This window comes from Castor canadensis, chromosome 10 (genome assembly GCF_047511655.1).
Source record: "Castor canadensis chromosome 10, mCasCan1.hap1v2, whole genome shotgun sequence".
Lineage (NCBI taxonomy): Eukaryota > Metazoa > Chordata > Mammalia > Rodentia > Castoridae > Castor > Castor canadensis.
In genome coordinates, this window is record NC_133395.1 from 67777396 (window position 1) to 67802007 (window position 24612).

The following is a 24612-nucleotide window of genomic DNA, read 5'->3' on the forward strand; positions in this document are numbered from 1 at the left end:
AGAAGGGTGTTGCCTTTGTAAAAGATGGTGAGGAAATAAAGTAAGGTGATACTGCAGAGGGAAAGCCTTTGAGGAATTGAAATATGGCCACTAAGAAAACAAATGATTCTTAATGCTACTTATGCTAATGTATATGCAAATGGCCATATTTGACTACTGGTTACCCTGTTGGGCAGCAGAGATCTAGAATTTGAGAGAGAGTTGTAATCTGGAAACACAAATTTTACAGCATAAATGTACATTTTACAACATAAATTAACATTTTAAGTAAGTGGTAACTGATTAGAATAAGGAAATTGAAAGAGGAAACAGCCACAAGTAGAACCATGGTAATACTGACATTTCCATGTTATAGGAGGAAAGGGGTCCGTGTAATCCGATGGGAGGAGGTCATGTTGAGGGAGGAAGTAGAGCATTAGAGAAGAGTGTCTGAGAACACCTCACACAGCAGCAAAAGACCAAGGTAGCTTGTCAGGAAAGTTGGATTGGATGAACACTCAGCCAGAAGGATTAGCAGCCAGAGTAAGAAGAGAACATCTTTTTCGTTGCAGTAGGAGAGAAAAAAATGAAATAGATTGATGTCTAAGTTTTAACTCTCAGAGTAGAGATACAAACTTTGATTGTTACATACATTTTCTAAAATGTACGTTTTATTAAAACAGGTAAGTGGAAATTGTTGCTTTCATATGACATTCTTATCAATATGTATATTAAAAATTTTGGATATTATTTAGTTTTAATTTTGGTCCCTGTCAGAAGTAAGGGACTTTAGTTTTAAACAGTAGTATAATCTTGATTTCCTTCTTTAAAATCCTAGGATAATAATACTAAAATAATAAAGTGAATTATTGTTGCTGTTGCTATTCATGTCAGGCTCTGGAAGAAGTACAAAAGAAGCTTAATGTGGCTAATTGTGTCCTAACAATAAATAGAAGTTGTTTTTCTCCATGGTGTCATGAGATCATGCCTGTGAACACATCTTTTGACAGTGAACTATGGAAGAAAAAGAAGAAAAAACAAGATAGGGGAAATTCATTTTACCATCAGCAATAGTGCAAGTTTCTATATTCCACATAAAGTTTGTTTCCTTTGTATTCCACAGAACCCAAATTCACTCTGTTTTCCACTGTACAAGTACAAAAATAATTTATGTTTTAGGAAATATGACTTCACACAAACTATTCTTTTAGAGCTACTTGGGTTTGAACTGAAGGCCTCTTGCTTGCTAGGCAGGTGCTCTACCACTTGAGCCATTCTGCCAGCCTTTTTTTGTGCTGGATTTTTTCAAGGTAGAGTTTCTCAAACTATTTGTCAGTGCTGGCTTTGAACCATGATCTTCCTGATCTTTGCCTTTGGAGGTGTGAGCCACTGGTGCCTGGCTTCTTCACACATACACACACACACACCACACACACACACACACACACACACACACACACACACAATGTGTGTATAACTTTTTGTTTTCTTGTATCTCTTCATGTTACTTAGATAGTTGTGATTTTCATATTCAGTGGCAGTTTTTAAAATTTCTCTTAGGATCAGTATCAAAGTGTAGCTTTCTCTACAGTTTTGTTTTTTTAATCTCTGAAACATTGAGAGAAAATGAATTTAAGTTATGTAAAAAGTCACATCTCAGAATTTGAGAGGGTTTTTTTTTCTTTTCTGTGATTTTCTGTGTTTTCTGAACCTTGGAAAGATAACCAGATGAGGAATTTTTCATTTGTGTGGTTATAAAAGGGAATTAAAATGAAAGATTCTTTCTAATTCTGTAAACTTATTGGGAATTTTTTTTCTGATCCAGAAAATTCATTGCAAAAGTGTGTTATCAGGAACAGGCTTTCATTTGGACATTTCAGTTCAAGGTGTTTCCTGTACTCAGTCCCCTGTTCTTTTGCTGACTTTCTATCCAGTAGCAATCCTGCTGTTGTGATAAGTATGTCAGCTCAGGAGCTCCATAGCCTTATCTGTACCTTGCACTTGCTGGTATATTTAAGCAGCACATTTTAAAATTCTGAACTTGGCTTTTGTCCTTCTGTTAGTATCCCTGCATCTCAAGTAAGAGGACAAGTCTATGTACTAAAAAATTATGTAATCTCCTTACTCTTTTAAGGTTTTAGCCATCAGGGTTATTTTGTCTCTCCAACCTCCACACTCTGGGTATTCCTGTATAAATATTTAAATTTTATTTAATGCATATATTTTATATGCATTTGAAATATGTCTGGCCTTATTATTATAAGTTCTTATATATTTTTAGATCCATGCCTATCACCCTGTACTGGTATCAACTAAAAGTGAATTAAGGACCTAAATATCAGACCCAAAACCTTGAAGGTTGTGCAGTAAAGAGCAGGGAACACTCTGGAAGCAATAGGTATAGGCAAGGACTTCCTCAGTAGAACTCAACCTGCCCAGCAACTAAGAGAAAAGATGGACAAATGGGACTACATGAAATTAAAAAGCTTCTGCACACCAAACAGAAATGGCCTCTAAATTGAAGAGGTCACCCACAGAATGGGAGAAAATCTTTGCTAGCTATACATCAGACAAGGGACTGATAACCAAAAAACTAAACTTCCCCCAAATTAATGAACCAATAAAGAAATGGGCAACTGAACTAAACAGAACTTTTTCAAAGGAAGAAGTCCTAATGGCGAAAAACACATGAAAAAATGTTCACCATTACTGGCCATAAAGGAAATGCAAATCAAAACTACACTAAGATTATACCTCACACTGTTAGAATTGCTACCATCAAGAATACCACCAACAACAAATGTTGGTGAGGATGTGGGGGAAAAGAAACCTTCATATACTGCTGGTGGGAATGTAAGCTAGTGCAATGACTATGGAAAACAATATGGAGGCTTCTTAAAAAACTAAACACTAGATCTGCAATATGATCCAGCAATAGTACTCCTGAAGGAATACGACTCAGGTTATTACAAAGACACCTGCTCACCCTTGTTTACTGCAGCACTATTCACAATAGCCAAGCTATGGAAACAGCCAAGATGCCCCACTACTGATGAATGGATTAAGAAAACATGGTATTTATACACTATGGAATTTTATTCAGCCACAAAGAATGAAATTTTGTCATTTGCAGGAAAATGGATGGAACTGGATAGCATTATCTTAAGTGAAGTTAGCCAGGCTCAGAAGGCCAAAAATTCATGTTCTCCCTCACATGTGGATTATAGATCTAAAACAAATGCAGTAATATTAGTGGACATGGGTCATACATGAAGAGAGAACACACATGGGAGGAATTGGGAAAGGGAAGAAAACCTAAAACTTCAAAGTCTTTGATGTGCCCACTGTATAGGAGTGAATACAGTAATCTTAAATTGGCAGAGGCCACTACAGGAAGGGGACTGGGAAGTAGTGAAGTGGTCTGGTAGAGATGAACCAGTATGGATTGTAATACACATGTGCATGGAAGCAATGCTAAGAATCTCTCTGTATAGCCATCTTTACCTCAAACTAGCAAAAACATTATGTTTTTCTTATTATCTCTTATGTTTTCTCTTCAACAAAATCTGAGAATAGGAGGGGGAAACAGGTTCTATCAGGAAGCATGAGGGTAGGGGGAGGAGGTGGCCCAAATAATGTATACACATGTAAGTAAATGTAAAAATGATAAGATAAGAAATAAATAAATGGATAAATGTAAAAAAATTCCAGAGACTGAAAGAGTTCAATGAAAGACATTTCTCAGTACTGATTCATTGATTCTTATATTCCTTGGTAAGTGTTGATTTCATCACTGGATGGAGACACAAGTTATGTATCTCATTCTTCTCAGTTGCCCTCTTGATAAAAATACCTTCTTTTTATTTTTGGCGGTACTTGGTATTGGGGTTTGAACTTTGGCTTACACTTTAAGCCACTCTGCCATTCTCTCTGTCTTTTTTTTTTTTTTGCGATGGCGGGGGTCTCACAAAATATTTGTCGGGGCTGGTTTTGAATCACAATTCTCCTAATCTCTGCTTCTTGCCTAACTAGGATTACAGGCATGAACCACTGGTGCCTGGCCTAGAATATCTTTCATCATAGTTTCTGTTTTCTAAAAATGAAGTTGTGTAGTTTACATTTATGGACATTATCTGGATTAATGAAGTCTATTCCTTCCTCTTCTGCCATCTCACCCCAAGTTCTCCGGAAGCTACTGTTGGTGTGCATGTATCTCTTCTTGTCACTAACATGATGCATTTTGAAAGTGAAAAGTAAAATGTGTTCTCTACCCAATTCTTTGTTTGATAACATCACTAATGATATTAAGTAAACCAAATAGTTTTTCCATTCTCTAGGCTGATTCCCAATCTTAAAAAAAATTTTTTTGATGCTATTGAGGTTTGAACATGGTGTTCACATTTGGTAAGCACTCAACCACTTGAGCCACTCAGCCAGCCTCTTTATGTGTTGCACTTTTTAGAGATAGGGTCTAGGGAACTATTTGCCTGGGCTGGCTTCAAACTGTGATCCTCCTGATCTCTGCCTCCTGAGTAGCTGGGATTACAGGTGTGAGCCAATGATGCCTGACTGATCCCCAGTCTTGGTGAATCATTATTCACATGACGTTCTGATATTATGTACGCCTTCATACATGAAGGTGTGTGTATAAATGTGCATATATTTTCAATTTAAACTATATTGTGAGTAAGCTACATTCAAACTCTTGTCTCAAGCAAAAACTGTGAGAACTTGCATTCAACTCTAAACAAAAAATTCATGTTTTTTTCCAAAACTCTTGGGTAAGGACAAAGTAAGATAATAGGGAAGTACTTAAGCTGTAATTAAACTTTACTTAAGCAATTTATACCTCTAAAATTAATATATTTGGAATATCCACTTTCTGCTTAATCTATGAAAATACTTGAACAAAATACTCAGTGTGCCAGAGAGGAACGAATTACAAAATAATGGCTTTGTATATTAGTTCCTCTACTTACATATTTGAGAAGTCATGAAAGAATGAAACTGAACTACTTGATTATTAAAATCATCAAGAAATTGAGGTAGCCTTCTGACTATCCTGAATTTCTCAAACTGAAAACATTGCATTAAGTATACTTCAAGTATAATATTCGTTAATGTGATTTGTGTTTAATTTATGGTAAAACCACTACTCAAATAGGTTAATTTGTTCATAAAATGAGTAAGTCTATAAAGATTAATTAATAAGAATATTGAAGTTTTGGCCATTAAAATGACCCATTCACTTCAATTTCATAAAGCAAATGTAAGTAAATATGCATGTGTAACTTAACTAACATAGACACTAATAGTTCACATAACAAGTGTGAAATGAGGAACTAACTGCCATAAAGAAATTATATGTGAAATGCAACTTCTATAAATATTTATCACTAGTGAAATGCTAAATCAATACAGATCCCAGTACTTTATTAATTTAAGATTATATTTTACCCATTTAAAATAATTTTTTCATCTTCACCTCTGTTACTGAAACTTCCAAACAATAATAATTTTTTAATGAATAAATTCTTAACTTGTGGGTTATTGTTCGTTATGTAAATGTTAGAAAATTAAAAGTAGTATTTTCTTACTTTACTCTTTCTCTACTTAATTTTTTTTCAAGTCCTTCATTTGGAAATTGAGTTATATAGATTCATTTTTATAATCAATATCATCAGTATGTATTTTTTCTCCCACAATGAATTCATTTACAAATGGCAAAAATAATGTTAATTTGTCTCAGTATGATGTTTTATTGGCATTAATACTATTAATTCACATTAACTTTTGATACTGCTATGAAGAATATAATATATGACAAATGAAAAGTCTTTTTCCAACATAGTAGTTACTCCATAAACACAGTAATATCTTTGTGATTAGCAAAATTGACAATGAAATATATATTTGAATGTGCCAGGTCCAATTTGAGGACCTTAAGGATAAGACTTCTGATTTTCAAGCACTTTGCCAAAAACTATATATATTTATGATGAAGCTTGTAAATAATTTCCTAAACTCTCTAGTTGCAATCTCACCTAAATGTTCTTGTAATGTTTATAATACCTTGCCAAATGCTAACATCTTTTTATTTCTCTTAGATTAGGAATCTTTAACTTGTGTTTCCAGTTAGCTAAATAAATATTAAATCTATTTCCATCGTTTAAGAAAAAAATCCTTAACTCATTAGTTATAGCAATGATATTATTGTTGTCATTGAGATCACTGAGTTGGAAAAGAAGTATGATGTACAAAACTAAAAAAAGCACATTAACACTAACCCTTGTGTTTTTTGTGTGTACTTTCAGAGATAAAGAAATAGCATGGCATGAAACATGGCTCAGTTCTATTACAAAAGAAATGTTAATGCCCCCTACAGAGACCGCATCCCTCTGAGAATAGTCCGAGCTGAATCTGAACTCTCACCATCAGAAAAAGCCTATTTGAATGCAGTGGAAAAGGGAGACTATGCGAGTGTCAAGAAGTCCCTAGAGGAAGCTGAGATTTACTTTAAAATCAATATCAATTGCATTGATCCTCTTGGAAGAACTGCTCTCCTCATTGCAATTGAAAATGAGAATTTGGAGCTCATTGAACTTCTCCTAAGCTTCAATGTCTACGTGGGAGATGCTCTGTTACATGCTATCAGGAAAGAGGTCGTCGGAGCTGTGGAGCTATTACTGAACCACAAAAAGCCAAGTGGAGAAAAACAGGTACATGCAAACATACGGTTTGTAATTTATTTTGCCTGCAGGAAGTATCTTTAGATGTTCAAATTCCCAGAAACTCTAAGAAATAGAAGCATCGAAATCAGAACTATTATCATAGAGAACTATTGTTAAGTGTATCCTTCATATCCTACAACTCACACCTCCCCTTGTGCTTCCTGCCCTGGCAAATCAAATAAAATTGAGAGAAGTAAAGGAAAACAAAGCAACTTGTGTACACTGCTGATGAATTGCAAGCATCTCAATGTAATGCACAATCTGTTATGTTGTTTGTGTCTGAATGTGCATGTGTGGGTGTTTGTTCCTCTGGTCTTTTATTTTCTAACATTCTACACTATCAAACTGTGATTTGTTTGGTTATTTGCCTATTTAATCTGCCTGCCTGTTTTGGGCTTCTACATCTTACTTCAAAATTACACCATCTAATTTTGATTTTGTCCTTTAACGTACTCTGTGGATTCTTTTAAATTGAGACTTAAAGAACCCAAAATGATTTTGAGATAACAACTGAGCTCTGACTGTAGGTTTATATCAAATTTACTAATGGCAAAAGTACAGCTTTAGCTTATTATTGTGAATAGAAAATAAACTGAAATGGCACACAATTACAAATACAGTGTGTTATGTTTTTCTGTCTCCCCATTTTTTTTTTAACCACTAACAAAATTGAGAAATCAGAGACAGGGATGGATAAGGAAAGTGGTTTTGTGTATTGAGAGCCTTCAGTTTAACCACTGCCCTTTGTCTGAGTTGTCTGTCTTATCCCATTCCTTATACACTGAGTTCTTTACTTCCCTGCATCCAGGCTAATGTATTAAAAGACATTTCAGATGCTGCTGCGACTCAAAATCTGCCTTTGAATGTAAAATCTTATAAAATCTGTATTATTACAGTTCTAGCAATTTCTGCCCTATTTGGTAATACACAAATCTCTTTCTGCAAATGATAGACTACTAGGAGGCGTGACATTCTTTTAAAGTAGCTCTGCTGTGGCTACCCTTATCTTTACTTTCTTGGAGGACTTTTATCAAAATCTTTGCCATTATTAGGATGAAAACTTTGTGGCTGACTGTCTCCCTGTCTTCTCTGAAGCCTGTGTTCCATGGTCCATTCTTACGTCTCGTCCTCATCCATCTTTTCCCTTTACAGGAAGGAACCAAGGCTGATAAAACAACACTCCACAATAACAACACTTCTCTGGTTGTTGCTTTTTTGTTGTTTGTTTCATATATAGTTGTATGTAAGTTCCTTTTTTATATTGGTTAAACTTTACTGATAGGAAAATCTGCTTTTCCCATTGACCCTTGCAAACTTAAGCAAAGCTAAATTAGGTTGACAAGTAATAGTAATATCTAAAGACATATTCTATGTTATAACCAGTGTTTCACACTAAGAGACACAGAAGACTTAGACAGAAAAGGGTAGGAGTCTGTTTTTATCTGTGTAAGCTAAGGAGCTACTGTGTTAGTGTGTAATCAGCTCTGCATCACTGTGACAAAATGACTGACAGAAATCAATTTAAGGGAGGGAAGGTGCATTGTGGTTTCAGTCTGTGGTCACTTGGTTTCATTGCTGTGGCCTATGGTGAGGCAGAACAACCTGGCAAAGAGCATGTGGCAGAGCAAAGCTACTCACCTCATGGCAGCCAGGAAGCAGAGCTAGAGAGCAAGAGGAAGGGCCTGAATGGGAAAAAAGTATACCCTTCAAGACCTTGCCCCCAGTGACCTGCTCCCTCCTAATAGCTCCCCCCTACAGTTTCTGTCACTGGTTAGTAGTTACTCCATTAAATTATGAATCCATAGAATGGATTGGTAATTTCATGAGGTTAGAGTCCTCATTGTCCAGTTACTTCCCAAAGACTCCACTTGTGAGCACTGCTGCATTGTGGACCAAACCTTCAACATATGAACTTCTGGAGAACATTCATGACACTCAGTCACATTGTAATTTTAAAATAACTTTCACAATCACACCCCTAAAGCATTTGCACTTTCTGAAAGCAATTTATTATATTGTGCACCTTCTTGTTTTATGTATGAGCAACCACAAGACTGACGTCGAGACTGTGGTAGAGATCATTTTAGATGGGAGGAAGTTTTTAGAACAAAACTCCCACTAAAGGTGTTTCTCCTGTTTATTACTAAAGGATCTTCTTAGTTCTGTTTTCTAGAGAATATTGGTCACACATTTCAATGTCTCTTTAGACAAGGACATTTGTGCTGACCAGAGAAATTTGTGTGTCTGGAAAAGAGATCTGCTATTATGAGAGTGTTTCTTGGAAGATGTTCAACTTCTGAGCTAAACTAGTCTCATAAGTAGTCCTGGCTCCTTACAGGCACTTGATCTGGACCCTGATTATTAATAAAAGGCAGTAAAGGTTTGTAATCTGCCAGGACTCTGAAGTATCCCAGACCATGGATTTCTGGAAGGTTTCTCATGTATCAGTCTGCTGGCCAAGAATTCCTTTTCTATTTGTACATTCTTCCTCAGTGAAGGCACAGAGAAAACAGGAAAAAATGTATCTTATTGCTTGAATATTATAATTTTGAAAGACCTCAGAATTTCAATCAACCTCAGAATTCCTGGTATACTATACAAGGTTTTGGCAACATGAAATGTACATAGCACAGCACACAAAAGATGTGGTGAGGACTTGGATAGTCAAAACCCATTAGAGCTTGGCTGAGAATCTATGATGTTCTTGGTAACATATCTCTTAAGCAAAGCCAACATCTTTTGAAATGGCAATTTCCATAAATCAATGTGATGTAGTTTGCAAATATGTTCTTGACAGGGCATTCTTCTTTTATACAGAGTATGTTTTTAGGTAATTTTTGTGATTATTGAAAGCATTTTGTGTATTATTATAAATCATCCAATTTCCATATTCATAGGTATTTATCCCTAAAGACTCTGTAACATATTGTCATTAAGAACCCCAGCCCAACTGTGTACAATAAATGTAACTCGTCATAAAATAAAGTCAACAAAGAGGATCTAATATAAAAGCCATCCAAAGCTAGCTATTAAAACACTATTAAGATCCTAAAATATGGTAAGAGTATACTAGAAATATACACTTCTTTTACAAATTTGCCCATATTACTTTCTTTCTCTGGAAGCAGATGCAACGTTCAATAGCATACTCAAATCACAGGGGCTGGATGACTTCAGGTGAATTTGTGACCTCTTTAACAAGGAACAATTTTGGGAAGCAACTCTGCCAGGCCTTGTGTTGGATTCAAAAGACATATCATTATTGTATTTAAGAGCGTTAAGGTCTAGATATGAAGAAAGACAGGAAGAAAGGAAATATGAGTAAAGGTGGTAACAATGGAAACAAAGAAAATCTTATAATTACTGTGAAGTTAAGTGATTTAATTTGGTTGATACACAGTTGCTGGGCAGAGAGCATAGAGAGCAGGAAAGGAGCTTGAGTGGAAAAGAAAAAATATTTGCAGGCTTATACATTGGGAAATTGAACACCATCAACAAAGATAGAGACTATGAGAATAGCTTTAAGGGGCCAGACTGAGTATATTTAGCTTTTCATTGATCAATATTGATCATGCTGGTTCATGCCTGTAATCCTAGCACTTGGGAAATGGAAGACAAGAGTATCCAAGTTTGTGACCAGCCAGGGCAGAGTTAGTGAGACCCTATGATTAAAACAAAATGTCTGGGAGCATGGCTTAGGTAATAGAGCACTTAGTTAGAAAGTCCAAAGCCCTAGATTCAATCCCCAGTATGGCAATAAAATAAAAAGTAAATCAATCAATCAACAAATCATTAGTTAATTATTCTAATTTAGGATGTGAGCTAGGCAGATTTTAAAGAACCTCTAGTTCTACATATTCTGTATCTCTATCCTGAATTTTTCAATGCCATTTTTAGTTTATGTGTTTGATAAATACCAATTGTGACCCTAAACACTCCTTGACATAGCAATGTATTAGGGTACAACATAGTTCTTACAAGTTGCAAACAGCAAGGAGGGAAGTGTTAAAAATGCTGGCTGGAGGCCCTGTTCACCACTTGCCAGTTATAAATGTCTCTGAATCTCTCTGAGCTTGGGTTTTACAGCTGCAAATTAGAATGGCAGTCTTGATCTTACTGACTTCTCCAAGTCTAGTAATGTTCATACTTTGTAAAATTGTTTTACATGACACCAACCTAACCATACCAGTATTATACCTATATCATGCTACTATCTCAGCCTTCCTATCTACAAACATATATACTAATACCTCACAATATGCTGGAAAGAGAAAGCATTGATAGTTTTACCCACTTGAGTACAGGGCTTCTTTGTTCATTTGAAAAAAACAATCATTGGAGACAAAAACCCAGTTTAGGGAGAGCAGTGGATTTAATTCGGTTTGCTCTTTTTCTTTCCATCACAGTGCATACAGGGAATATTTTTTTTTATAGTTTCAGCAGATTTGCTAATACAATTTTGTGACTTTAGAAAAGTTATCTATCATGAAACCAGAAAATCAGAGACTGTGAAATAGAAAATTGTTGTTAGCATGTGAATGCAGATATATAGCCAATCAAAAATGTGCCTTGCTAACCAAAAATACAGAGCATTGTTTACTTGATATGGATTCTAATAAATATATCCCTGGTTACTGGGCACAGATTATGTTCTTTAAATAAATCTTTCAGATTGACTCCATTTACTTCTTGCTTCAAGAAATGGACACTCTGAAAAGGTTCTCTATAATTGACTCCTGCAATTATTGAGTTTTCCTCAGTGGCTTTGGAACAAGTCATTTACCTTCTATATTTTCATGGATTTTATACTGTGGTAATGAAATTACCTGTATACCAAGACAGTCAGTCCATAAATTTTAGTCCACAGAGACCTGGAGTTTAATGAAAACTTTTGAACTTTCTTTCATGGTTAACTTAGCTGAGGTTTCTTCTTTCTTTTCATTCATATTACATCCTGCCTTAGGTCAAGTCTTAGATATTGACAGACAGTATATCTGAATGTTGATAGTCAATGATCCTAACAATCAATACAACCACTAGTCAGCTACCATCAAAATTCAGAAAGGCCAAGAGAGAGGGAGAAAAAGAGAATCATAGTAAAGTATCAAAAATACTGTTTTCTCCCATTTTGGGACATAGCCAAAGAAGACAGAAGACAGTTATACTGTCTCTGTATTCTGATGCAAATTATCAGTAAAAATGGTGTTTACAATACTTTTTAATCCAACACTAACACGAAAAAGTTGAAAATCATCTACAAACTTGATTTTTTTCCTGTAAAGTAGTAGTTGATATAAACAAGCACTTTGAAAGTCTAAAAATTAAATTGACTCTTATTATTCTACAGCAGGGAATTTAAAAGCTGTTATAACACAGAGCAGAGATTGTGTTCAGTCAGTTGGCAAATGGCAATCATGAAAGATCTGAATAATGCTAAGTAAAAGGATTTTTAAAAGGTGCACTTTGCAACACTTTTAATATGATATGGTAGATTAAGGTAAATGGTCATTCTAACTCATAAATCATATGCCATTGGCCTATGATTAGTCACATTGAAGATCAGAAATTGTAAATAATCCTCTGAAACATGCTCTTTTGCTCTTTCCTATCACCATAGCACACTAATTACAAAAGTCAAAACACTCAATGTGTATGGAAGTCATGAGTAAAAGGATTTCATCCCCTTCTGAAAAATCAGATAAAAAAACCAAAACAAAACAACAAAAAAAGTAGCTCTAACAATATAACTAACCTCTAAGTGTTTGGGCATTTCTATTTCACAATGTAAAAAATATAAGGTAAGGTTCATCTCTGCTTTTAGGGTGAAAAATTGAGTCATTCAGGTCCTTTGGGATAGAGGGAGTGAGAAGTTGTGATGCAAGTTTACAGAGAGAAAGATTTGGATATATACTCAGTGTTATGGTGTCAGGCAAATCATTTAGGCATTTGAGTCTTGACTTTCTCATAAATAAGAAGGAGATTATTCTTTCTGCTTACCAGGTTATTATGAAGACTAAATAGTTCACACACAAAGTGTCTCGCATTAAAAGATCTCAGTAAAAGTAAGTCCCTCCATCTTAATGCCTTTTGAAAGTTACAATAATTCTAAGCCCAAATATATTTATTGTATGTAATTTAATTAAAATGTTTATGTTCAAAGAGGATGCTAAATATTCCTCAAAGCAAATGCACTGTACAAAAAATGTGAGTTCACATTATGGTAAGAAGCATTGAAACCAGTCTTGCAAATGTGGGCTTTGCCGAAAAGCTATTTCAGGGTTGTTTTTATTAGATCCTTCCAATCCACTACAAATGTCTTGATTAAACCTACCAATAATAACATTGTTTCCATGAGCAATATATTAATAGAATTTCTTCACTAATTATATATAATGCTCTGAAAAATTAGTCATTCAGGAATAACAGTGAGTCATTTAATAATTGTAATTAATTGACTACATATGGTGTTAATAGAAATGAGAATTATAAAATGCATCTTATGAGTAGAATGCCTTGTAACTGTTTTCAAAAAGGCCTTTCCTTTCACCCTGTTATGTTGACTTACTCTCTGGTAGAGGCAAAATGAGGAGAGTTTTATTTTCTCTAATATGAGAAGCACAAATGTGATGATTTAGGTGGTATAGAATTCTAAACATTCCTTACACAAACCTGCTTGTAAAGCATTTAGAAAGAAAGTCTCATATTCATGATCATAGTTTAAGTTCCACATGTTTTCTGTCAGTTAATTTGGAGATGTCAATGTTTCGTGTCACTATGGGTTGAATCATTTATTAGAAACACCTGACAATAATTCCAAACTGTGAGGTTGATGTACGAATGACTTAAGAACAACCTTCTGAGAGAATACTCAAACCCACCTGGAAGGGGTGGGTGGATTTTAGAGGGTGACAAAAACTGACATCTGCACATTTATTAACTTTATACACAATCTCTCCTCCTTTTTAAAAATTCTATCATTTTTACATTTACTCACATATGAGTACATTGCTTGGGCCACCTCCCTGCCCCTCCACCTGCTTCTGAGTAGAACCTGTTCCTCCCTCTTTTCTCCGACTTTGTTGAGGAAAAAACATAAGAGATAATAATAAAGATATATAGTGTTTTTGCTGGTTTGAGGTAGAGATAGCTATACAGAGAGATTCCTAGCATTGCTTCCATTCTCATGTGTATTGCAGCCCACACTGGTTTATCTCTACCAGACCTCTTCACTACTTCCTAGTCCCTTTACCATAATGGCCTCTGTCAATTTAAGATTACGGTATTCACTCCTCTACAGTGAGCACATCAACCACATTCAAGTTTTAAGTTTCCTTCCCCTTTCCAATTCCTTCTGTGCATGATCTCCCCTTAATGTGTGACCCATATCCAATAACTTTACTGCCTTGTTTTAGGTCTGTAATCTAGATATGAAGGAGAATATGCTATTTTTGGCCTTCTGAGCCTGACTAACTTTGCTTAAGATGATGTTCTCCAGTTCCATCCATTTACATTCAAATGACAAAATTCCATAGTGTATAAATATCACATTTTCTTAATCCATTGGTCAGTAGTGGGGCATCTTGGTTGTTTCCATAGCTTGGCTATTGTGAATAGTGCTGCAATAAATATGGGTGTTCATGTGCCTTTTTAATAACCTGAGTTGCTTTCCTTTGGGTGTATCCCTAGGAATAGTACTGCTGAGTCATAGGGCAAATCTGTTTAGTTTTTTAAGAAGCCTCCATATTGTTTACCATAGTTGTTATACTAGCTTACATCCCCACCAGCAGTATATGAGGGTTCTTTTTCCCTCATCCTTGCCAACATTTGTTGTTGGTGTTCTTGATGAAAGCTATTCTAACAGGAGTAAGGTGACATCTTAGTGTGGTTTTGATTTGCATTTCCTTTATGGCCTGGGATAGTGAGTATTTTTTCATGTGTTTTTTTGGCCATTTGGATTTCTTCCTTTGAAAAAGCTCTGATTAGTTCATTGATTTTTGGGGAGTTTAGTTTTTCACTTTCCATGTATATCCTTGTTTTCAGTCCTTTGTCTGATATACAGCTAGGAAATATTTTCTCCCACTGTGTGGGTGGTCTCTTCAGTTTAGAGATCATTTCTTTTGTTGTGCAGAAGCTTTTTAATTTCATGTAGTCCCATTTGTCCATCCTTTCTCTTAGTTGCTGGGCTGACAGAGTTCTACTGAGGAAGTCCTTGCCTATACCTATTGCTTCCAGAGTATTACCTGCTCTTTCCTATACTAACTTTGTAAGTATAGCTTGAAGTTGGGTATTGTGATACCTCCAGCGTTGCTCTTTTTGCTAAGTATTGCAATCTTTTGTGTTTTCAAATGAACTTTAGGGTAGATTTTTCAATCTCTGTGATGAATGTCACTGGGTTTTGATGAGAATTGTGTTGAACATGTAGATTGCTTTTGGTAATATAGTTATTGTTAATATTTTGATTCTGCCAATCCATGAGCATAGGAGATCTTTCTACCTTCTATAGTCTTCTTTGATCCCTTTCTTCAGTGGTTTGTAGTTCTCCTTATTACATCCTTTGTTAAGTTTATTCTTAGGTGTTTGTTTTTTTGGAGGCTATTGTAAATGGAATTGTTTTCCTATATTTTTTCTCAATTTCTTCATTGTTGGTGTATAAAAAGGCTATGATTTTTGTAAGTTGATTTTGTATCCTGCTACATTGCTGAAGCTGTTTTTGAAGTCTTGGAGTTTGAGTGGAGTACTTTGGGTCTTCGAGGCATAGGATCATGTTATCTGCAAATAGAAATACTTTGACTATTTCTTTACCTATTTGTATTCCCTTTATTTCTTCTTCTTGCCTTATTGCTCTTGCTAGGAATTTCAGGACTGTGTTGAATAGGAGTAGAGAGAGTTGGCACCCTTGTCTCATTCCTGGCTTTAGGCTAAATGGTTTCAGTTTTTCCCCATTAAGTATGGTGTTGGCTATAGGTTTGCCATATATAGCTTTTATAATGCTGAGGTACATTCCTTCTATTCCTAGTTTTCTTAGAGTTTTTATTGAATCTTATTGAAGACTTTTTCTGCATCTCTTGAGATGATCAAGTGGTTTTTGTCTTTGCTTCTATTAATGTCCTATATTACATTTATTGATTTGTGTATGTTGGAACATACCTGCATCCCTGGGATGAAGCCAGCTTGGTCATGGTAAATGATCTTTCCAATATGTTGCTGGATTCACTTTGCCATTATTTTATTGAAGATTGTTGCATCAATTTTCATTAAGGAGATTTGCCTGTAGTTCTCCTTTTTGGAAGTATCCTTGTCTAGTTTTGGGATGAGTGTAATACTGGCTTCATAGGATGAGCTGGCAGTATTACTTCCATTCATGGAAATGTTTAAGGAGTGTTGGTGTTAGTTCCTATTTAAAGGTCTGGTGGAATTCACCAGAGATTCCATCAGGTCCTGGCCTTCTCTTCTATGGGAGACTCTTTATTGCTACTTCAATTTCATTGTGTGTTATGGATCTGTATAGGTGGTTAATAGCCTCTTTGTTCAGTTTTGAATGGTCATAAGTATCTAGAAAATTGCCCATTTCTTCAAAATTTTCCAATTTATTGGAATATACAGTCTCAAAGTAGTTCCTGATAATTCCCTGGATTTCCTTGGTGTTTGTTATTATCCTCCCTTTTTTGTTTCTTATTTTTACAAATTTGGATATTTTCCTTTCTCATTTTAGTCAGATTTGCCAGGGACTTGTCAATCTTGTTTATTTTTTCAAAGAACCAGCTTTATCTTTCATTGATTCTTTATCAAATATATATATATATGCATATATATATATATATGTATATATATATATATATATATATATTTGGTCTGTATTTCATTAATTTCAGCCCTTATTTTTATTTACTTGTTATCATTTTTATTTTATTATTTCAGCCCTTCTATTTATTTGCTTGTTCTTGTTTTCTTAGGAGTTTGACATATAGCATTCAGCCATTTATTTAAGAACATTCTGTCCTTTTAATATATGCACTCATGTCTGTAAACTTTCCTCTTAGGACTGCCTTTTCTCATCCCATAGGCCTGGTAGGTTGTTTTCATTTCATTAATTTCCAAGAACCTTTTGATTTCCTGTCTTACTTCTTCTATGACCCAGTGATCATTGAGCAATGTGTTGTTCAGCTGTTGTTTTTGTTGTTAAGTTCTAGTTTTATCACATTGTGATCAGATAGAACGCAGGAGGGTTATTTCTATTTTCTTATTTTTTCTGAGGCTTGCTTTGTGCTGTAAGTTATGATCTATTTTGGAGAAAGTTCCATGGGCTGCTGAGAAGAATGTACATTGTGCTGATGTTGGCTGAAATATTCTGTGAGCATCAGTTAGGTCCATCTGATCTATGGTGTCATTTATTTCTGGAATATTTTGTGTTGATTTTTCATTTTAATGACCTATATATTGGTGATAAAGGGTATTAACGTCCCCACCACCACTGTGTTAGAGTCTATATGTCCTTTTAAATTCTTTATGGTATGTCTGATGAAACTGAGTGCACTGACATTGGGTACATACTGGTTGATAATTGTTATTTCCTTTTGATGTATTGCCCATTTTATTAGTATGAAGTCCCCTTCTTTGTCTTGTTTGATCAATGTAAGTTTGAAGTCTACTTTGTCTGATGTAAGTATTGGTACTTCTGCCTGTTTTGCAGGGGCATTGGTTTGGTAAATCTTCTTCCAGCCTTTCTCTCAAGCCAATGTTTATGTCTGTCAATAAGTTGGTCTCTTGTAAACAACGGATTGTCAGATCTTCCTTTTTTAATCCAGTTTGTCAAAGGGTATCTTTTGATGGGGGAGTTGATTCCATTGACATTCAGAGTTAAGTTTGATAAGTGTGTGGTGATTCTTGCTATGTAGTTGTTTTTGTTGTTTAAGGATTTGATTGTGTGCTGCTGAATCAGTGCTGCTTTCTGATTACATGTCTTTTCTTCTCCTGTGGTTTGAGACTTCCTGTCCTCTCATGGCTTTGTTTTTGTTCATCTTCTATGTGCAGAATTCCTCATAGAATCTTCTGTAATGCTGGTGTGGTGGTCATATATTGTTTTCCTTTCTGCTTATCATGGACTATTTTTATTGCTTCATTGATTCTTGAATCATAGTTTTGCTGGGTAGAGTATTCTAAGGCTTAAATTATTTTCATTCAGTGCTCAAAATACCTCACTCCTTTTCCTTCTTGGTTTTAAGGTTTCCATTGGAAAATCTGCTGTTATTTTTGTGGGTATGCCTTTATACGTTATTTGTTTCTTCTCTTATAGCCATCAATATTCTTTCTCTGTTCTCTGTGCTTGTGGCTTTAATAATAATATGTCAGGGGGTAGTTCTATTTTGGTCAAGTCTGTTTGGTGTCCTGGAGGCTTCCTGTACGTGGATGGGCATAACTTTCTCTAGATTTGGGAAATTTTCTGTTATTATTTTATGGAATATATTATGTATCCCTTTGGCTTGCACCTCTTCTCCTTCTTCAATGCCCATGATTCTCAGGTTTGGTCTTTTGATGGAGTCACTGAATTTTTGCATATTCCTTTCACAGCTGTTGAGTTGTTTGAATAAGATTTATTCTGTTTTTTCTTTCTTTTCTATTTTGTCTATGAGATTCTGTCTTCCACTTGTTTTAGTCTGCTGGAGTGGCCTTCCTCTGTGTTTTTTGTTTACCTAAAGGGACTTTTTATTTCCAGGATTTCTTTTTGATGCTTTTTTCTGTGGTTTTCCATATCTTTGTTCAACTCTTTTATAGTTTATGATGTCGTCTCTAATTCATACATCTCTCTTTTTATAGTGTCCGTTGTTTCACTTTGGTGTTTTGTGAAGTCCTCTCTGAGTTCATTTATTTGTTTTTGTGTCTTCTTGTGTTCTTTATTTTTGGTGTCTTGAAATTTTTTGAGTGCATCTTCTACATTCTGGTTAACCATATCTATTATCTGCTCCATGAAATTCTCAGTGATTTCTTCCAAGATTTCTTCTTTGAGGTTTTCTGGTAGGCTCACTGGGCTCCTTAGTGACATTTTTCACTGTTTTGTTGGGGTCAGGAACTGGATATCCATTTTCTTCATTTCCTACTGAATCCTGTATTGAATTTTTTTTTTTTTTTGAGGAGTCTGGTATCCATCCCTTCTTCTTCTTCCCATCACTCCACTTGGTACAGTGCAACTATGTTCTTGATAGGCTTGTTATTGGTTTTAATTGCCTGTTTTCTTTCCCTTGATTTAATTTTTGTGTTGTGACTGACTTGGTTTTTAGCTAGGTTGATGTGCTATTTCTGTCTCTGGCATGGAAGTGTAATTTAGCAATAACATATTCACAGGTTCAATGCCTGACCATTTATTTACATATTATATAGAAAAACCCCTTGATGATAATATCTATAAACAGTGGGAGTTGGGGGGTATTAATGGTCATTAGGCTTAATATAGAAATTTGGGAAATTGGTAAAGGTGTCACTAAAGCAGGGGCAGGAAAAGGAGTGGGTGTGTGGGTGGGGTAGAGGTATGGGAGCTTCTACATTTTGTCACCCTTATGCATGTTTGGGTAGATCTCTGTTGTTGTAGTGGAGGGTGCTTGTGTCAAGGATCACAGGGGGCTGGGTTTGCATACAGTTGGTATAGTAGGATAGTCAGCAGTGGCAAGTGTATAGGAGGGAGAGGTAGTGTGGTGACTGGTTCTGGGAGGATAGAAGTGGGAGATGAAGATGGGAGAAAGTGGATGAGAAGGTGCAGAAAGAGTAGTAGGGAGGCAGAATAATGGATTGTAACATAGGAAAAGGGGAAAGTGATGGGAGTAAGAATAGGGATAAGAAAATAGTGATGGTGAAGTTAATAATGTAGGAGAAAAAAACAGCAAGAATGGGAACAACAAAAAGTTCAATCTTTTGGTAAAAGTTCTGGAGTCATTCCTTAGACATCCAATCCTGGTATTGCTGTACAAGTGGGAGTGCTGATGTGGTCTCTCCATGTGGCTGGCTTGCGAGTAGTATTTAGTTCCTTCTGTCCACAGGGTTAGTTGCAATTTGGAGGTGAGCTAAGTCTGCTAGTTCATGCAGGTGGTCTGAGTTGCTGTTGTTTTCACCAGGTTACACTTGCATTGCCCTTCAGCTGCATCTCTGTTTGGTCAGCTCCTCCCCCAGCAAGGTGGTGCAATTCAGTTTTGAATACTGCACTCTGCCTCACAAGAACAGCTCAAGAATCCAACACTGGCACTGCTTTGTGAGGTTGACTTGTTGCCCCACCCCTGCTCTCATTCTTTGTGCCTCTCCTGATTTCTGCTCAGTGATAGCTAATCCTCTGGGAGGTTGGCTTGTCGCCCAGACCCCACTCTCTGCCTTTGTGCCTCTCCAGGCCTCTACTAGGTGCTAGCAGCTCCTCTGGGAGGTTGTCTTGTCACCCCACTCCTGCTATTAGCCTTTGTTGCTTTATCTACATTTCTTCACTGAGACTTCAGCACTGAAAGTTTGACTTCTTGCCCCAACCCTGTTCTTTGAGGCAGGTTCATGTTCCACCCCTACCTCTGCTGTCAGTGTTAGATTATAGTTTGCTGTTTATGTTTTTCAGTTTTGTTAGGGGCAGAGTTCAGTCTGGCCACAGGCTGCACTAGATTGTGTTCCCGGGGGTTGGTAGGGGAGTCCTCCATAGTGTGTGAATGCCCAACTGTTTGTTCTGCAGATTCACAAAGCAGCTTTGGATCCAGCCGGCAGGGAGAAATGGCACAGTACAGGGAGGCTTTCCATGGGTTAGTGGTCAAGTATGTCACAGAAGTCGATTCTGATTGATGGTCTGTCTTTTGCTTATTGGGAGAAAAAGAAGAAAGAAAAAAAGAGATGCTTTTTTCCCAGGACAGGACATGCCTTGCTGGCTGTGCTGCACAGGATTTTTGTGGCTGTTAGTTGCAATTAAAGGCTGACTTAAGGGTCAGTCTTTGAATTTTATGTGTACCTAATGTAATGGTAGTTATTGTTTTGGCTAGAAGCAATCAGAATTACCCAAGTGTAGCTCTGACATCTCAAGGTGGTTTCTGGAGCCACAGAGTTTAGGATTTCTGATTCCCTACCCTAGCAGCCATCTTGGATTCCCTTTCTCTTCTCTTTAAGTGAGGTGATGATGGGTGAAGGCAGGGGCTTTAACAGTACAGGATTCTCACCTCTTCTCATTGTAACCTAATTAAAATCTTCCATCTTGATTTTAGGACTCTCTGAGGGAAAGTATACAGACTTGTTTGCCTTGGAGATTCAAGCTTAATCATTGTGCAACACTACTACCTCTATATTTGAATGTGAATTTTTGATACAATAATATCATAATAAATAAAGTATAAATTAGAAGAAGTATGAATTTATTTAGACTTCATATTCTGTGTATTTCCCATCTCCAAAATATCAGTGAATATTCACTTAGTGATATAGAGAATACTTTTCTTAAAAATAATACATAATTTCAAAGAACAGGTATAGGTTGATTACAAATATATATTATACTATTAAACTTTATGATAGCCATTATAGCTCAAATGATAACAATAAAAGTTGCAAACAGTAATTGAGCATTATAGTCTATTTGTGTTTCTCTGGGTCAGTATATATTTTTGTCTTATTTAAAACTCATAATAATCTTTACGATAAGTTCTTTCATTGCTGCCATTTTAAAAAGAGAAGTTAATTTGGGCAGGGAATGGTGGTATATATCTGTAATTCAGGTACTCAGGAGGCATAAATTGGGAGGATGCTGGTTTAAAGCCAACCTTGGCAAAAATTTAGTGAAACCCCCATCTCAACAGATAAGCCAGGCTTGGTGGTTCAAAACTCTAATTCTATCCACATGGGAGGTACCATGATCCAAAGTCAGCCTGGGAAAAATCAAGACCTTATATGAAAAATAAAAGAAGTAAAAGTGTTGGGCTACAGGCATGGATCAAATAGTAAAGTGCTTTCCTAGCAAGTGTAAGCCACTTCAAACCCCCATACTCCACCAAAAAAATCAATGAAAGAATCAAAAGAAGGTGGAAGTATGACTTAAGTGTAAGAGTACTCACCTAGCATGCACATGGTCCTGAATCCAAACACCAGTATCACAAAACAGAGAGGCTTACCTAATGAAAGTCACCATTAGTGCCACAGTACAACTATTCATCCCTTAGTATCTGTAGGACATTGGTACAGAGACCCTCTTAGTTCTGTGGATGCTCAAGTTCCTTATAGACAACGAGGGTAGTACTTGCATATCATGTACACACATCCTCTTGTATACATTGAATCACCTTTAAGTTATTTAAACATCATGCCTAACTTGGATCTAGAATGCCCTCCAGTGGCCCATATGTTAAACTGTGCTCATCTGATTTATGTCCAAGAGGTGAAGCTTAATGGGAGGTCTTGTAGTCATTGGGAACAAGCCCTTCCTTTTCCTCTCTTTCCCTTCCCTGCTATGAGGTGAATGGCTCACTACACCATAAGCTTCCATAGGCCCAAAGCAATAGTCCAATCAAGCCTGGATTGAAACTGCCAAAACTATGAACAAAAACAAGCTTTTTCCCCTTTTAAGTTGATTATCTGGGGTATTAGTTACAATAACAGAAAATTAACTGATTTAATACCTAAGACAATGTAAACATTGAATAAACAGTTGTTATAGGGTATTGCTTGGGGGTGGTAACAACACAATAGTATATACAAGTTCAGTACAGGGGCAATTTTTTTTCAAATATTTTCAATATTTGATTGAATCCACAGATTTGGGGGCAATTCTCCCCTCCAGCTCTACCAAGCTGTACAGTTAATTCCCTCTGACTCTCGCAGCTGCCTTAGAAACTTAGTTAGCCACTTGTCTAAGCAGCCATTGCTAAAAATAGGGGTTAAATAATCCAGGAATAAGTGTATGTACATGAGTAAGGACCATATAAAGTATGTTTCTGACTGCCTGGTATGATTTTCACATTTCTTTATTTGATTCTGTCCTCTCGTACAGACTGTTAAGGATAGGGACATTGGTAGGATAACTTGGCCAAGTGAGATGTGAGTATAGGTTTCATGGACTTTTATTACTCCTTTGCCAAGTTGCCTGGCTTCTTTGGTCATCTTCACATCATTCACATCACCATATCACATCAGAACCTGGGAAGAAAAACTTTCTTTTTTTATCAATACTGGGATTTTGAACTAAGGACCTCACCACTTGAATCACATTTCAAGCCATTTTTTTTCTTTAGTTATTTTTCATTTATGGTCTCACACTGTTTTCCCAGACCAGCGTCAGACCACAATCCTCCTGCCTGTGTTTGCTACATAGCTGAGATAATAGGCATGTGCCACAATGTCTGGCTTGTTTTGAGATAGAGTCTCACTAACATTTGCTTAGACTGGCCTCAAACTTCCATATTCCTATCTCTACTTTCCACATACCTGGGATTACAGGTGTAAGCCACTACACATGGCCTAAGCATGATTCCTGAGCAGCAAAGATCTCTCCATGTCCTTTGCTTTGCAGAAGTGTCCTGAAATTCCCTCAGACCATGGTTCCTAGATATTCAGAAGTGAATGAAAATAATTGATTTTAGAAAACTGGCTGTCCAATTTCCTCTTAGATTGTTGTAGGAAGAGATTGGCAATAATGAGAGTGACACTGCTGGCACATTGAGAAATTGTTGGGAAGAGATAGTTGAAAACAGCAAATGAATAAGAACTTAGATTAATGTTAAGCCACACACATATCAGTACCATCCTATGGTGAGCCTAACACAGCAGGGGGAGGGATGGCCAGGAATTTGTTTCTGATCTGAAACCCGACAGCTAAGACTCTCAGAGACAGATGATGTCTCCTGTGCTGGAAGAGATTATTTTTCAAACAACACAAGACCGTTTTCTCATTTATGTGTGAGAATGATTATGAAATATGGGTCGAGTTAAATGGTCCTCTTTGTTACCATCATATCCTATACTTCTCTTTTTACCTCTAGAGCACTACGCTGAAAATACGTATTATTTTCTCCCATTTTGCAAGCATTGTGATTACTAGGATACACACACACACACACACACACACACACACACACACACATACATGCATACATGCACACTACATAGAAACACACATACCCTACACACCTTCATAATAAAAATAATAGAAAAAAAGAAAATGCTTGTCTTAAATCATAGATAATTTCTTAGGTTTGGAAGAGATTCTAAAGATGACCCAGGGCAGTCAGACATGCCATGTCCATTACCTGTGGTTCACATTCTCGGCATAGGATCACACTCTTTTGTTCCTTCCTCACCTTCTCCATTGCTGAGAGACATGAATAACTCAACATTGGGATGGAAACAGGAAAGGAAGAAAGCAGTTTGGGTGAGTGTTATGGTTTGAGTCTTCACCCATAGGACAATATGTTGAGTGTTTGGTCCTTAGCTGATTGCACATTTGGGAGCTAATGAAAACTTTAAGAGGTAGGATCTAGTGGAAGGAAGTTAGGTCATTGGGGACATGCCTCTGAAGGGGTAATGAGACCTTGATATCCTTCTCTGTGTGTGTGTACATGGCCAGCAATATAGCCCCACTATGCACTCCCTGCTATGATGCTGTCTTGCCACAGGTCCAAAGATAGAAGGCCAAGTGACCAAGGACTGAAACCGTTGAAACTGTGAGCCAAAAAGTATGTTGTTCTCTAAGTGATGGAGAGCTGACAACACAGATTCAACGATGGGATCATGCATTGCCTCATTTATTGTCTTTATTCTTTCATCATTAAAATACTTTTGGCTGCCTACTATAAATGTGTTAGTTAGCTTTCCATCACTGTGACAATATACCTGATATAAAACCTTATAAGGAGAAAAGGTATGTTTTACCTGAATTTCAGGGTTTTCAGTAAAGTGACAATTAGTT

General features: G+C 36.3%; 1 protein-coding gene across 5 annotated transcripts in view; it reads left to right on the forward strand.

Annotated features, from left to right (window-relative positions):
* The window catches only part of Trpc4 (transient receptor potential cation channel subfamily C member 4), a 222632-nt gene that overhangs the window by 59237 nt on the left and 138783 nt on the right, over positions 1-24612 (forward strand). For all 5 annotated transcript variants that reach the window (XM_074043503.1, XM_074043502.1, XM_074043506.1 and 2 more), the window contains one exon: positions 6294-6698. In XM_074043503.1, the coding sequence (XP_073899604.1) occupies positions 6321-6698 (378 nt within the window). In that variant the 5' untranslated portion in view covers positions 6294-6320. The remainder of the gene's footprint in view (positions 1-6293; positions 6699-24612) is intronic.